This window comes from Thunnus thynnus, chromosome 14 (genome assembly GCF_963924715.1).
Source record: "Thunnus thynnus chromosome 14, fThuThy2.1, whole genome shotgun sequence".
Classification (NCBI taxonomy): domain Eukaryota; kingdom Metazoa; phylum Chordata; class Actinopteri; order Scombriformes; family Scombridae; genus Thunnus; species Thunnus thynnus.
The window spans coordinates 2,954,387-2,971,588 of NC_089530.1; the positions used below are offsets into that span (position 1 = coordinate 2,954,387).

The following is a 17,202-nucleotide window of genomic DNA, read 5'->3' on the forward strand; positions in this document are numbered from 1 at the left end:
AGAGAAAATCCAATGCATCTGTCATCCATTGCCAAATTGGTCTGACAGCCACAAGGGAACTTTATGCCATTAATGTCCATCACTCACATTCTATAGGAATTTTGTAATGCATGCAGGAAGTGCAGAGCCAAATGATTCAATAAGAACTAAAAAAACAGTAAAAAATTTTGATTTTTTTTTTAACCTTTATTTTAGGGAAAATCTGTCTTTGGAGTAATACAGCCAATGTACATTTTTGAATTTCATCAGATTGTGTTTAAAAAAAAAAAAAAGAATGACTGTTATATGGTAACAGTTATGCACTTATATATTTTAACACTAGGGGCTTAATTAATTAAAGCAGGCATAGAACAAGTTCTAAATGTGTGTGTCGGATCTGTCCATAAACAAGAGAATTGATATTTATCAAACATGCACATGGATAGTTTCAGATAATGAACAATGATAAATCTCACCTATTTTACAGCCATCTGCTCCTGCACATACAGGCTCATTTACATACAGAATCGCCCCCAAAATGGCAGATATGGCCAAACCACATCCTGTTCCAAACCACATACATGTGGTGTCCGGGAGCAGGCTTGTGGGCAAGCTTTCCAGCATGCACCACATCAACGGACTTATAGACATACAGTACATGTAAGTCTCATTTTATGTGTGCATTGTTACTGGTGTTCTTGTATTTCACGTTGTGTAAAATACACAATCCACTATTATCCACTATTTCCACATTTCATATGATGTCGATGTCAATTATTTATTCCGTGTAAAGCTATTTGAGATGATGTTTTTATGACTGTTTTATTTGACACTTCCACAAATGGTTTGTGCAGAGATAGATACATAAAGATATAGTATGGGGACAGGTGATGGATCGTTCACTTTCTGTGATGGTCAAATAATAAATTGCAGAACACAATGTAGACATTAGGCACAGTACCAATTCAGTGTAATTCATAAAATATGAATTTGCTTTAATTTTTATTTTAATTGTTGCACTTTTTAAGTTTCAGCAAAACAGAAAATATACATGACTTGGTTGAATCACATAAATTAAATAGTACCAAAGTGTAACAGTTCATTATTAATGCAGATCGATTACAATTGAATGTTGCCAACAGATCCTATGAATGTAAGTTTACATGACGTCACAGGTACTCAGTGAGGCATTAATGGCATAATTTCACTGTGATAGAAATGATTACCTTGCTTTTCAAATAAAAATGGAGATGCGCGTCTTCAATAACAATAGTTTATAATCTATCCATTATGGTTGACAGTAGAATTGGTTTGTGTATCTATAATTCAGGAATCACTTTGCCCACGATTACACTTATGCACTGCTAGGGGTTTGTTGGTGCGCTTGGTTAGGAGCAGTTCTAAATGCGCACATTCTCAAGTACAAGAAAGACATGGGCACAGTTGATAATGAGGCCCCTGATGTTCAAGCTTAGATGTGATTTTTGAATTTCCCATTAACCTCTGAATATGAAAATGGCATTTAATAACATCATACAACAAAGGAAGTCCATGGGTTGTGAGTTAATTTTCTTCTTTATTCTTGTAGTGATATACAATAATGATGTTCAACACAATCCCTGTTTGTCTCCAGAACAACATCCAGTTTCTGTATAATTATCAGCTGTATGTTTATAATGCCATCTTCTTGTTAAAAGATATGGCTGGAGATTTTCTATATTTTTCTTACTGTCAACATATCTCATGTGCAGAACAATGAATTGATCTTATTTACAAGTATTGTGTGTGTTTCAAAAGCCTGATTGTCGTATCTATCTATCTCTGTGTTGTGTTCAAAAACTATTTTGTTAACGTCAGTGAGCCACACCATTGCACTGGGTCACATGTTCTGTTCACAGTGCTTTGGTAGCTTGTTGTGCTACATTACAATCATAATACAATGCTACATATCTTTACTTTATACTACATTGTACATTTACTCAAGTACTGTACTCACCCACTACATTTATTTGACAGCTTTAGTTACTTTTCAGATGAAGATTTGACATAATATAACATATTTTAATATTCTAAATGTTATTTAGATTCTCTCCTAATTTTCAAAAAAATTGTTAGGCGCTTTGTGTGACAGGTGCTATATAAATGAAGTGTATTTATCATTATTATTATTATTATTATTATTATTATTAAAAAACAGTACTGTTACTATTAATCTACTCAAAGTATCTAAAAGTGGCTCCACATTGATGAACTACAACATTGAAATGCTCTCATGTGTGTCTCAAGTGATACAAACAAATGTGTAGCTAATATAATATACTGTAATAATATAACACTCTGCATAATGAGTACTTTTACTTTTGTTACTTTAAGTACGTTTTTCTGCTAATTCTTCTGTACTTTGACTTAAGTAACATTTTGAAATCTGGACTTTTACTTGTAATGGAGTATTTCTGGACAGTAGTATTTCTACCTATACTTAAGTAAAGGATCTGAGTACTTCTTCCACTGCTGATTGTAAATTTCTCAAAGAACTTCAGTACATCAAGTCAAGAGGTTGTGATATGTAGCACAACAAGCTAGCACTGTAAACGAAACTGCATTTCCAAGCATTAGCAGTGGCGTCTGCTGTCCAAGGAACCTCTCTCCTGAGACTGAAAATGTGATCGCTGTTATTAGTCTTTGGAACCGTTTCTAAACAAACTAATGTGACCGTAATCTTCATGGTGAGGGAACATGTCACCCAATGCAGTGGTTTGACTCACTGACATGTTTTTGGACAACGACGGAGCGCTAAAGCACAGAGGAATAAGATATATCAAGCTTTGGACACACACAGAGTATTGTAAGTAGATGAATTCATTGTTGGTTTGGCTCTGCACATGAGATTTGTTAACAATAAGAAAAATATAGATCACCAGCCTTATCCCTTAAACTTCATCCTGAAAGTGCCCCCTTACATGGAAGTTGATAAGGCCATCGGACTGGATGTTTGTAGAACTGTGCTGAGGTGATGAGTTCTTGCTTGTTACATGGCATGTTATACTTCTGGAAGTCTCCATTTCAAAAGAGTGTACCATTGACCATGAGGGCATGTAACTGGTCAGCAACAGCGCTTATGTATGCTGTGGCACTCAGATGATGCTCAGCTGGTATTAAAAGTGTAATATGTACTCTTCCACTATTTTCAGTGGTTCAGTTTAGGTGATCACCTGCTCATTGTAGCCTTGATATTGCTCTTAATTGCTGCTATATGGATGGTCTTCTTCAGCGTTGCCCTTCTACAAAGTAGAAGTACTCCGGTTTGCATACTTGTGGCCTTATTGTTAGCTTGACAGAGTGTGGTCATTCTCCTCTGCCCTTTGTCATCATCAGTGTGTTTACATTCACAGAATTGCTGCTGATTGAAGCATTTTGCCATGCTATCAGCGAAGTCAATGGGTGGCATAGTCATTTTGTCTGTCATCTGTCAGTCTATTCAGTACTTTGATACGGAGCACAATATCTCAACTGCTCAGAGTATGACACTGACCCCCTGACCTTTCATTTAGCATATTCAGAAAAAGAAAGTTGGGCAATGGCATCACCAATCCCACTGAAAGAGCAAAAAATTGTATTATATTGTTTTTCATATTGTTGAAAATATTTTATCACTAGATAAAAACGTCAAAATACTTGCAATCACTCTAACCTTAAAATGGAGTTTTACTCTTTACTCACTGTTGCCAAGACAGTTTCTGAGAAAGGCTAAGCTGCTGAAATCAGTAAGGGGTTATGGATAAATACAGCTTGATATCAACTGCATAACAGATGTGTAATCTATAGTATTGTTGTATTTAAGCCAACTGCAGTAGAAGCAGTTAGTGATCAAGATGTAATTAAGAGTCAAAGTACCATTTGTTGAATTATTCAAAGATATATTTGATGGAATTAATGTCCATTGCTTTGTGTTTTCTCCATCTGGTAGAGGTTTTTGAGAGGAGCTCTCCTCCTGCCCCAGTGGAGATCCTCCCATCTAATGCAGGCCAGGACATTGCTCCAACCCAGTCAGCTGGTAAGATTAATAACATTTTTTACTTTTTTCTTTTCTTTCTTTTCTTTAAATTTTGTTCTTTCCTACTGTGCTCTGCTGTTCTGGATCAGGTTGCACCTGCTATTCGTAAATCCCTTACTAAGTTCCTTTGTAAAGTCCTAAGTTGTAGATGGTTTCAAACTAGTGATTTTCTAAATGGGTTGTACTGTTAAAACTCAAGATATATCTTAGCTCGTAAAGACCTTAGTAATCTGTCAATCGGTTGCCAGGAAACATTAGTAGCAGTGAATTATGTAAACAGGATGTCAGCTAAATTACAATTACAATTATAGTTTTAGGGGGGGCAAACAATATATTAAACACAACTGCCAAAAATCTTTTCAATTTACATTGTTATTCCTTCTTCACTCAAATATTAGCAAGCTAACAAGAATTTTGTCAGTCAATTCAGTTAACAAAGCAACAGCTCCCTCCTCGGCAGTTAGTGTTAATTTTAATTTAGTGATGTGTAAATCTACACTAAGGAAGGCTGGTGCAGCCGGCTTCAGGTCTATTTTGAAAGTTACATTCTAAGGTAGTGAACAGAAGCACAGCTGACCAGTTGCTAATATAAATGTCCTTGGTACATACCTGACCCCTTCTACCGTGTCTCACACAAGACACACACAAGCACAGACATCACTAAAAAGGCTTGAATAAAGTGAACTATACTGGGTGGCTGGTTTCATACACACACATTGTTAACTGATCCAATAATATGTCCTTGGCATGTACTGAATCCTAAAAGTGAGTTCCTGACAGGTCATATGCTAAAAAAGGTGATATAAATGGAATTTACACAGATTTTGACCTCTGATCTAATGGTTCTGTCCTTTGCTATTCCTCTATCTTCCACTGGGAGAATTTTTTTTAGCTCTGATATCTTTAGCAGTGTTGCACCTCTGATAGGGAAAAACACAACCTTCATTTTGTGAATCTGTCACATTTTGCAATTTGTTGGCATACCCATTTCTCTTAACTTGCCTTGTTCAATAAGGTTATGTCCAATATGCCTCCAAAATCCAATTATGCTATGGACTTTGGATATTTCTTCCCTTTTTGATGAAGCTGGGCAAGCTTGGAAGTTTCCTCCTGCCTCTGCTCTTTGCTAAGCTGGCTAAATGTAACTTAAACTTATGTTTGTGCAAGCCACAGAAAGATTAAATTGATATTGATCTTGAGTGTAAAGGTTTGTTCTTGATCTTGGAAGTAATAGTTTGACAAATAAACATTTATGACCTTAGTTGCCTGATAACCAGCGGAAACTGCAGAAAGTTGCTGGTCCTGACCAAGACATAGTGTGGCACCTAACCCCCCATTTACACTTCTGTTTTTGTACAGATTAAACAACCAAGACATCATGTTAATTAATGAGCTTTAGAAGTGCTAGTAGGTGGATATTGTTACCTTTGAACAAAGCCAGGCTAGCTGTTTTCCCGTTTTTTCAGTCTTTGTGCTAAGCTATGTTAGCTTAATTTTTTTATTGTGCAGACATGAGAATGGTATCAATCTTCTCATTTAACTTTTGCAAGAAAGCGAATAGGCGTATTTCCCAAAATTGCCTTTAACAAAAATGTAAATCAATATATAAAACTCATGAGTCATATGCATTAATTGTATCCATATTTGGTTAATCACATTGCAGTCAGCTGCTGGAGGCTTCTTTTTGGTATACATTGTGAACATGTGGTACTTTTATATTAAGCATTTAACTTGTGGTACAGTGGTATGTTGTGCTACCTCACAACTCTTCATGATCTTTTGTAGGACCCATTATTAGTTCTAAAAACTGCTGCTGCATAAATACTCTCTTCTCTCTCTCTTCTGGCCCAGAGGTGGATGAGTGCCAGATCAACCCTTATATTTGTGGCATGGGGATTTGTTACAACACAGCAGAGGGCTACACCTGCCACTGTAATGAGGGATACCGCCTGGATGATGCCCAAACCACCTGTGTAGGTGAGGAGTCGAATGGTCAAAGTTGTTTATTGAGATCAAAGGTCATCTTTTCCATGTCCAATAGATACTGTACCAGTAAGGTCAGTGTGGTTCTAGGATTATTTGTAATTACTTCTTTGTATGGGTGTAAGGAGATAACATGTCACAATCTTTTGCAATACAAAAATGTGACAGGATTCATTGTGGAACTGGAAAGGTATCATCTATGACTTTCAAAAAAGCTATGTAAGCAGTGCAGAGTGAAAGCCCAAATATTACCATAAAGCTAATTGATTTTTGACATTGTCCACAGTATACATGCAGAGATACTGAAGGGATAGCTACCTTATTATAAACAGTATGGCAAATATTTTGTCATATCCCCCACCCCTAGTTCATTTCAATTAGGGCTGCTTACTCTGTGCATATGCTGAAAAAGTTCTTCAGGCAGGCTTCAACTCCTTCCTTTCTTAAACACTTGGTGTGGGAGGTCAGAGTTTCTGTGACATATTCATGTGTGTGAGACCATTTTGATGCAGTGGTCACAGTAAGAATTGCAGAACAACTCTTCACATACATAAGAGTTAAAGTGAATGGCTCTGAAATTATGAATTTCTCTGATCACAAACATCCTGAAATGGAACTTTTTGTATGATCAACTTTGAAGGAATTAGGTCCAATTAAATTTGGGAGGTCTAGAAAAGCTGTATCAGCGAATAGTTTTTAAGCCACCCTTGTGTGCAGAGAGCCGACATGAAGCCACCTTGGCCAGAGAAGGACCGTAGTGTGTATGCTGTATGGGCCCACAGATGCTGAAGCTTGAGGAAGCTTGAAAAACGTCTTTGCATATGCATTCAGTGAGCAGCTTTCATTGGAATGATTAGGGTGCCATCTTCGAATGCAGTAGAGTTCTGCACAGGTCCAATTTTCAAACCTGCACCTAAACTGATGTCTGATCACATTGCTTAAATTAGAATATAAAAAAACACAACAGCAAATTTCACCACTAACTGGATTAGACAATGTTATTCTCACAGTCTCCTATCACACCAAATTTCTCCCATACATCCAACTTGGCCTTCGACAATGTATTGCCCACAATTTTGTATTCACCGCTGGGTATTTCCTGTGTTTAGATCGTCCATTTTTCTTTTTTCCACTAGCTGCTAGCATTCACTGCTATTTCATCATTGACTTCCTATCACTTGACCGGATGTGAATTGAGGGGTGAAAGGTTGTGTTGTGGGAATTCAAAAAAAAAAAAAAATCATGGCTATTAATTGGGCTTGATAAGATTAATCTGGTTTAGATGTTTAAAAAACTGCTGCTTTATTTTAATTTCTATTTTATTTTTTCTCCTGTTAATTTCACCTGCTGCCTGTCAACATTTTGTTCATTTTTATCTGTGCCTGTACCCGTGAATTAAATATTATTTTTTACCCGTTGGGTACCAGACCCATCTGAGACTGCCTTCTGGTGGGTGAACTGAATAACATATCACAATGCCAACAAGACACTGCCCTGATATCTCTGTATGAGAAATTATTCAGTTTTGACATTTTCTTTTAATATCTTTTTACTACAAAATTACAAACATGGACCTAGCCGCCACAGTTGCATAAACAGGTAAGCACTGAGTTCTGTCTAATTCTTCTGTGTCGCTGGTGTGTGTGTCCAGATGTAGATGAGTGTTTGGAAAGCCCATCTTTGTGCTTTGGCGGTCACTGCAGAAACACAGAGGGCAGTTTCCTGTGTGTGTGTCCACGGGGATTCCTCGTCGATGAAGACGGAACCAGTTGTGTGGGTAAGTAGTTGCAACTCATTCTGCCAAAGGAAAGATGTTTCTCTGAAAGACTATATTATGTGCACACTGTTTGTTCTGTCTTATTCCTACACACACACATATCCCATACATAAACCCATACATACACACAAACACACACGTGTAACATACTGTATGCAAGACACACCCAATAGTTGAAGCACACATTGATGTAATAAGTCCTCAATTTGGAAAATCAATACTCATTGGTCTCTTCCATCTGAAAAGGACTGAAATCACATAATGAAAAATAGTCACATGACAAGTTGAGCGTGAACTATGGGTATCTCAGTCTTTTAGATTTTTTTTGTAAGCATGTTTTCTGTTGCTTTTGTTCCACACTGAGAAGTTTTCTTCATTCCACTACTTTTTCCATCACCTTGAAAATGAAAACACATTAAATCCTACCAGTGTAATTATAGACCTTGCCTTCAGTAGGAAATAAACAAGACTAAAGCCCTGTTTACACCTGGTATTAACATCCGTCTTGAGTGATCCGATGAAAAGTGGACAGCTCTAAGTATGTCTGTTTACACCTGGCATTGACATACGTCTCCACGTGTCCTGAGTGACCACCTGTGATTGGATCTCACTTCCCCGCTCTATATGCAAATAAACACGTATATCATTTCCATTTTCAAAGACAGAGGCAGCAATGCAATTCCCTGCCGAGTCTGCTGGAAAATAGAGGACATCAGTTGGTGGTCCGTCAATGTGGTCCAGGACGCATTGCGTTTACACTGCTAACTGAATGTGGCCACATGCGGCCCAGACCACCTCCGAATGTGGTCTGATTGATCGGATCTCAATCCGTCCTCAATGTGTCTTGGGTGCATTTATACCTGTATTTAGAGCTGTCCACTTGTGATGGAATCACCCGAGACAGATGTTAATACCAGGTGTAAACAGGGCCTAAAAGTGTAAGACTTGCCAGCAGCCTCCCTACTGGCAGCGTTCATTACACTGCAGCAGGAATGTGGTGGATGGAATAAGCAATTTTGCTGTCCTCTGAGCCTCACCAATTGTGGGCGAAGAATGTTTTTGCCACATTGTATTATTAGGGGTCCAAGCAGTGAAGCTGCTGGAACCCCATTGTGTCTGTTAGAATTATTAACAATTATTATTATTAATATTCTGCCCTTAAAGTATCTGGGTCTCAGTAACAGTAAAAGCCACAGTTCCCAAACTAACTTGGCTGATAGGTTGAAAATCTCACACACTACTAAGACAAAAAATTTTTACCAATTAGCCAGATGGTGGCGTTATAACTACAAACTTTACATTTTGGCCTCTAACTTTTGAAATGTAACACTGTGTCCTAACAGCAAGCGAGCATCTGACTATCACATCACATTGCATAACATCGGACGCTAGCTGTCCACACCGAATCCATTAAATATGCACTCCTTTTACATCATATAAACAAACCACGAACCAATGAGCTGAGCACTCAAGATCAGACTGGAGACGTAACTACTCAAGTAAAAGATGGGTGGGTACTTGCTATCCTACGTTTGTACTTTTTAAACAGAAAACATACATTTTATATTGTGATATTTAGATTCTTTACTGGAAATGACATACAGTACAGCCAACAGCAACTTAACAAGAAACTTCCAGCTCCCTGGTGATCTCCCTCCAGCCAGCTGCAACCTTATTTAGGTTTTTGTAGTGAATTGAGTAGGTATCGTGGAGATAACTTCTCATTTCAGCTGAATGAATCAGTTGTTCCTCATCCATGACGCACTTTCAATACTAGCAACAGGAAGTACACAAAAATAGGGTGTCCAACATAAGTTCAGCTCAGTTAGGACACGGTGTAAGTCAATCAATCAATCAATCAATCAATCAATCAATCAATTTTTATTTATATAGCGCCATATCACAACAGAAGTCATCTCAAGGCACTTTTCACATAGAGCAGGTCAAGACCATACTCTTTAATATACAGAGACCCAACAATTCCCCCATGAGCAAGCACTTGGCGACAGCGGTAAGGAAAAACTCCCCTTTAACGGGTAGAAACCTCAAGCAGACCCCGGCTCTTGGTGGGCGGCCATCTGCTTTGACTGGTTGGGTTGAGAGAGAGAAAGAGAGAGGGAAAGGGGGAGGGGGGACAGAAGAAAAAAAATCACAACAACAACAACAACAAGCACAAGCAGCAACAGCCAGGGAAGGATGCCATCAGGACTGTGAAGGACCGCGAAGGTTCGGCCCGGGACTCAGGTTTTCCTGTGAGATGAGAAAGCACAAAAAACTCCGGGGAAGAAGCAAAGTTAGTGACATGCATTGATGTTACATGAATGCATACAGATGGAGAGGAGGAGGAGGAGGAGAGAGAAGCTCAGTGCATCATGGGAAGTCCCCCAGCAGTCTAGGCCTACAGCAGCATAACTAAGGGCTGATCTAAGGCGAGCCTGGTCGGCCCTAACTATAAGCTTTATCAAAAAGGAAAGTTTTAAGCCTACTCTTAAACATAGAGAGGGTGTCTGCACCCCGGACTGAATCTGGTAGATGGTTCCATAGAAGAGGAGCCTGATAGCTGAAGGCTCTGCCTCCCATTCTACTTTTAGAGACTGTAGGGACCACCAGTAAGCCTGCATACTGGGAGCGCAGTGTTCTAGTGGGATAATACGGTATTATGAGCTCTTCAAGATATGATGGTGCCTGACCATTAAGGGCTTTGTAAGTTAGGAGAAGGATTTTAAATACTATTCTAAATTTTACAGGAAGCCAATGTAGTGAAGCTAAAATGGGAGAAATGTGGCCTCTTTTTCTAGTTTTAGTCAGAACACGTGCAGCTGCATTCTGGACCAGCTGGAGAGTCTTTAGAGACTTGTTAGGGCAGCTTGATAATAAGGAATTGCAATAATCCAGCCTAGAAGTAACAAATGCGTGAACTAGTTTTTCTGCATCCTTTTGGGACAGGATGTGCCTGATTTTTGTGATATTACGTAAGTGAAAAAAGGCAGTCCTTGAGATTTGATTTATGTGGGAGTTAAAGGACATATCCTGATCAAAGATCACTCCCAGATTCCTTACGGTGGTGCTGGAGGCCAGGGTAATGCCATCCAGAGTAGCTTTATCATTAGATAATGTGTTTCTAAGGTGTTTAGGGCCAAGCACAATAACTTCAGTTTTATCTGAATTTAGTAGTAGAAAATTGCAGGTCATCCAGGTCTTTATGTCGTTAAGGCATGTTTGGAGTTTGTTTAACTGATTGGGTTCATCTGGCTTCACTGATAAATATAATTGGGTGTCATCTGCGTAACAATGAAAATTTATGGAGTGTTTCCTAATAATATTACCTAAAGGAAGCATATATAGGGTGAATAGAATTGGTCCAAGTACAGAACCTTGTGGAACTCCGTGTCTAACTTTTGCCTTCACAGAGGATTCATCATTAACATGTACAAACTGAAATCGGTCTGATAAATAGGACTTAAACCAGCTTAATGCAGTTCCTTTAATGCCAATTAAATGTTCCAGTCTCTGCAAAAGGATTTGATGGTCAATTGTGTCGAATGCAGCACTAAGATCTAGTCTCAGAAACAAATTTCTTCCTCTGTGGATCCAGACAGTTCTATCCATATAAGCGATGTCCATTTGTGCCTAGATAGATTTTCAGTCATTTTGAATTTTTTTCCAAATCTGTTTCCTCCCACAAATTTTGAGCAATTGGCATCAAATTTGGCACATAGCATATCTGGACCAAGCCAGAAAAAGTACTTTTTTGGATTTTTGCTATTCCATACCATTTTCAAATGATACATTTTTAAACCTATGTCTTTAAGTTCAATTTTACCTAAATGCTCAAAAATCAAAATTGGCTTAAGCTATTGGTGCACACATTCAGATGCTAGGTCTGAGCTTTGCTGCGCAGTCCTGGAATATTCTGCCACTAGGGGATGACACAAATGTGAAAAGTTTATATCTTGTAATCGGCTGCATGGATTCGTAAGAAATTTGGTTTGCACGATCTAGGGTGATGACTCACTCAAGGCATGAAATTTGGTTATGATTTATTTTAAGTGGGTGTGGCTTATTACAACAAATCTAAATTTCAAGACATTTCACAATCCAAATTTCAAAAAATCAAAATAAATCACCCATACATCCCACAGAGATGAAATGTTTTCAGTACATCCTCTGAATTGTGACAAAGGTTTGCCTCACTGCCACCTATAACCCTAACCCTAACCGTAACACTATATTTTTCAAAATATGCAAAATAAATTAACTTATATATCTCCACAACTCATATGCTACCAAAATTGAAACAGACATTCTCTAGATGGTAGATATCAAGTGGTTCAAATGGTGTTCGAATCAGTCAAACAGTGAGTCCCCGGTGATATTCAGTATCTTGTTGTTATTTGTGCTGTATGCACAACATTTTCTGTTTCATTATATTTTTAAACAAATTTCACCAAAACATTTGACAATATATCCGAAACCAGAAGAATGTTGGAATGAATGCATTCAGATGGAACACGAACATGCACATTTTTGCATTGTTATTAATGCAACTTTGACCAGAGTTTGGAGTTTTCATAGTCTGTTTATATGGCCAAAACAGTCAATGTACCAACTGTACAGATGTAAGCTGTAGCTAGATAGACACATGCACCCCCAATTTGTGCCTCACAGAGCAAATTTGCATATGTTTAGGCCTGCTCTCACTTTTGCATTTGTCCATCAGATTTTTATCTTTTAGATTAAAAATTAGATTTCTTATGGATAAATGGAAACTTTAGCCTGATGGTGGCACTGCAGGAATGGTCAGAGGGCTATTAGTTTTTAACATTCCCTGACAGGGAAAGTGCTGGTCAAAGGGAAATTCTGATCTTATAGCAGAAGCTAATGGTGTGTTCAGACAGAATCAAATTTTTGGGTCATTTGCGTGTATTTTCCTGCTGGACCATTTGTGTTTATTCAGCCCAAACAGCCAAAATACTTTACATTACTGTACATTGGTTGTAATAAGCTAGCTTATTGTTTCTGTTCAGTTCAGCCTCTGACTGAACTCTAGTTCTTTCTGTTATTTCCCCTCAGTCTCTCTCCTTTTTGCTGTCCTCTCTGTATGTTTACATATGAAGTACATTCATAAAGCCCTGTGATGCATGCAAATATCTTGCTCAAGTTGGAACATTTTCAACTCCTGCGGACGCATATTCACATCAATTTGCGGTGCCGTGGGTGAATTTGCGTCTATTCGCTTCTTTGCATTGACATTGTATGCAAATGCTCCATGTCTAAAATTCGCTTCACGTTCTGTCTGAACACAGTAATAAAACCAAACCTTTGCAACCACAAATGTCCAGAACAAAGTTTTTGGTAATTAGGCAGTAGTTTTCAAGATACTGTATCTTTTTCTGGACCAGAGTGTTGGATGGATGTATGGACAGACTGACATTCGCTCCCGCTGCGAGAAGGGCATAAAAATGATCAGTACCTACATGTCCATTTCATATAAATACAAAATGCAGCGTCAAGCATCAGAACACTATGTACAGTATTCTATGTAAAAGCACAGCCTCTGGCATTGGTCAAACATAAGATTTGCATACTAACAAGTGCATACTAATAGAATTAAAACTCAGTGGAATTTTGGACAAGACCAGCAACCACACTGTTACCAGCGTCTGCACCACCCTGCTCTCTGCTTCATCCCCCTTATTGGGATATAAATATGAAGCACTCTGTCATTACGTGGTTTCCTGCCATTTCAACGCAGCTTTCCCCACCCACCAAAATGATACTGAATTAGGGCTGTGAGGGCAAACAGGCCTGATGGTTATTTCCCCACAGCTGTAATAAAATCTCTTCTCTTCAGATGAGGGATAAGATTATGACTTCTCTGAGATGTTTATATGCATGTGGATATGCAACCAAGGTATCTATTAATAAGATTAATACAAAAACAGGCTCAGGAGTAGGAGTTTTTAGACATAGAGTATTTTGGAATCCTAAAAAAAGAGTCATTACAATGTGGTGCAGAGTCAACTAAACAGATTTCCTACCATACATTTTTGACTCTTGAACCTGTCTGCACTGGTGCTATTATTATATAGAGTTCAAGTACTTGATTTTAAATGGGTGACAACCAGCATTCAGTCAAAGCTTCAGCTTTGCTGTAATACATCAGACAGCTGGAGATAAAAACAGATTCACCACAGTCATATGTCCAAAGGAAGCTTAGTCTGACCCCAGCATATGGCTTTCTAAAAACACCAAAAACCATGATGGGACTACATTAAAGATGTTTCATCCCTTCCTTAAATGTTCGTTATTGTTTGTTGTAGCCAAGTACAAATGGTGGTAATTATACCACCTGTCTGAGGAGACTATTACACATACAATCATAGATTGTACAAAGTATGATCAAGAAAGATGATATGTGAAGGAAGAATTTAGGAGGACTGGAGTTCAGGAGTTCAGCATTAAAACTTCAGCAGTAGTAAAAGTTCAGCAGTAGAGTTTTCTCTGAGTGTATTAGACAGACAGAATTAATGTGGAGGATTTAATCTCTGATCCACACTCCGAAGCAGAAGGCAGCAGTAATGCACCTAATACGCTGGTTATTATATATATACATATACATACATATATAATATAAATATCTTTGAAACTACTCACAATTATCACCCTGCTCTACTTGGTGCGTTTACTTGCAATAACCCAGTTACTCAGAGAAACCAGCTTACGCTAATGGTTCATTCTCACTGCTCTCATGAACCTTGTTTTCAGTGTAAAAGCTCTGGTAAACCCACTGTACACTACCTGCCCAGCACCAAACAGCAGACAGGCAAAGTTAGTGGCATGAACATAGTGGAGCATTTAGCAGCTAAAGAGTCAGATATATTTCTCAGGAGTTGGTGGAGACCAAAACAAAGCTAAAAAAGTGAATATTTTACTTATATAAATCAGGTGGACAAAAACACAAATGAGAAATTAATGATAATATTGTTATGTGTCTGTTGAGTGTGTGAATATGCAACTGTTTTCTAACATGTGCACTGTTCTATAGTATGTTGATAATGTCAATGTTTACAGCTTTGTTCTGCTGCCTACAAGTGGCCCAAAATGTAAATAATACTGCTTTAAGTGTTTTAAGTTGCATAAGACATAAATTGACCCTAGTTTATGAGCCATAACAATTTAAAACCATGTGCTCAAATGGTAAAAAACATTGTCATTGAACATAATCTGAACTGCATGATATCAACATTCTGTGTGGCGTTGGGGTTGGAATTGTTTAGGTGCTAGATTTTCACAATTCACTAAGTTATGTGTGCCTGCCCACAACCCACTCTTGGTGTCAGTGGGACTCAAGAAGGGTTTATGAATTCTGACTTCAGCAATACAGTGTGTTAGAAGGTATCAAGACCTGGCTGTATATAATAGTATTTTTTTGACAGCTTTATATATTTTGTTTTACAGATATCGATGAATGTGCAAACAGGACAGTGTGTCCATCTGGTATCTGCTTCAATGTGCCTGGGGGTTACAACTGTGGCTCCTGTCCGCATGGGTTCTTGGCACAGGGAGGCCAGTGTGTAGGTAGGTCTAACTCTGTATTTGTGTATTTATGTGTCTGGGTGGTAAAATGAAACCTTATCACAATGCATGTACGCCTTTAATTTAAAGCTGCTATACTCATTACTTTGTCCTAAAATAAGTTTGGTTTATGTGGAAGAATTGCATCTTTGGTTGTGTACACATCCTGCCTCTTTGGCTCAAATATAGAGTGTATTCCTAACACCTGAACCAGAGGCAGTCTGAATTTAATGTACCATTCTTGGAATAGTTAGATTACATCCTAACCTCATGGTGCGTAATGTCTGGCCATCAACACATAAGAAATCAGCTCAGGAAACACATGTAGAATAAAATATCCCACCAATCAAGCAGTAAAACCAATGATCCATTCCAAAGAACACACAGTATGGGCCCACATTTTCCTGGAAGTGGTATTATTTCTACCAGAAACCAAAGGTGTGCCCATCTCTCCTCTTTCAATAGTTTGCTGCTCCTGTATCCCATGTGACACAGGGTTAGCTGTGAGGTTTTGACTACTCACACACCACGCAGGGCAAGCCAAGCCACAATGGGGTGGCAGTGAATGGTGGTGGTGGCGAGAGGAAATAATTAGTCCATGCCACAGAGTCCTTTATAGAAGTTAATAACCCAGCTCACAGATGTTTGCATGACACTGCCAAACACAGGGAAATGTCACATCTCCTAGACTAACGTATGTGTTTGTGTGTATGTGTGTGTGTGTGTAAGAAGTGAATTTAAAGTAGCTCCAGATCTTGCTATGTCAATAATGAACAGGGTTCTTATTGTCCGGTGCTGGTATTATCTCAGTATTGTATTTTATTGTGTCGTGTTTTTCACTGCTGACTTCCTCATTCACCCAATTTAAATGTGTGAATGAGTTTTTTTCCTTTTGCAGTGTTTGCTGATATGAATGCAGACAGGAAATAAATATGGATTAAAGCCTTTTTATAGCAACAGAATACTAATGATCTAGCTTGTACTGATGAATGGAGATCAGTGGAGTTGGTGACACCAGTTGTTTGTGAGTTCAAACTTAACCTGCTTACAAAATATGTGTTTACCAAATGGAGATTTACACATCAATAAATGAAAACAGGTTGCACCATACAAACTAGTTGTAGTTAGTAGTTACTGAATATTTATACCTAAATAACTGCCATGTTTAACTATTGAGTAGCTTATTGACCATTACAAGAAACGTGCTTGCTAATATATTAGATTAGATTAGATTTAAGGAGTAAGAGCACATCCTAATTATATTAAACAAAACCATCAATATACCTCAAATTAAAAAATGTTATGCCAATACCATTAGACTAAATGACCAAGTAATGTTGATTATGTTGCATAATCTCTATGTGCATATAAATAAAACAAAGTCATACCTATCTTAACATATGATTGTCAGTTAGGTTTAATATTTTGTTAAATTGTTATTTTTGGAAGTTATGGTCTTAAAGGTCTTAATTAGCTTTAGGATCACTAGCATAAAGGATAAGGCTGTGATTTTCTATGTTTTTCTTATTGTCAACAAATATCATGTGCAGAGCCAAACCAACAATGGATTTATCTACTTACAAGTATTATGTTTGTATCCAAAGCCTGATATATCGGATTCCCCTGTGCTGTAGATCTCCATTGTTGTCCAAAAACTATTGAAACTACGTCAATGAATCACACCGCTCCACAGGGTGACATGTTCCTTCATTACGAAGAGTTTTGGCCCAGTAGGTTGTTTAGGAACGGCTCCAAAGACTAATAACAGCGATCACATTTTCAGTCTCAGGAGAGTAGGTCTGTATAAGGCAGATGCCATGGCAACAACGGA

The 17,202-nt window shown here is 38.1% G+C and overlaps 1 protein-coding gene across 7 annotated transcripts in view; it reads left to right on the forward strand.

Moving 5' to 3' along the window:
• The window catches only part of ltbp1 (latent transforming growth factor beta binding protein 1), a 157,858-nt gene that overhangs the window by 111,475 nt on the left and 29,181 nt on the right, over nucleotides 1-17,202 (forward strand). For all 7 annotated transcript variants that reach the window (XM_067609332.1, XM_067609327.1, XM_067609328.1 and 4 more), the window contains 4 exons: nucleotides 3,947-4,033; nucleotides 5,885-6,010; nucleotides 7,668-7,793; nucleotides 15,255-15,374. In XM_067609332.1, coding sequence (XP_067465433.1) covers nucleotides 3,947-4,033; nucleotides 5,885-6,010; nucleotides 7,668-7,793; nucleotides 15,255-15,374 — 459 coding nt within the window. The remainder of the gene's footprint in view (nucleotides 1-3,946; nucleotides 4,034-5,884; nucleotides 6,011-7,667; nucleotides 7,794-15,254; nucleotides 15,375-17,202) is intronic.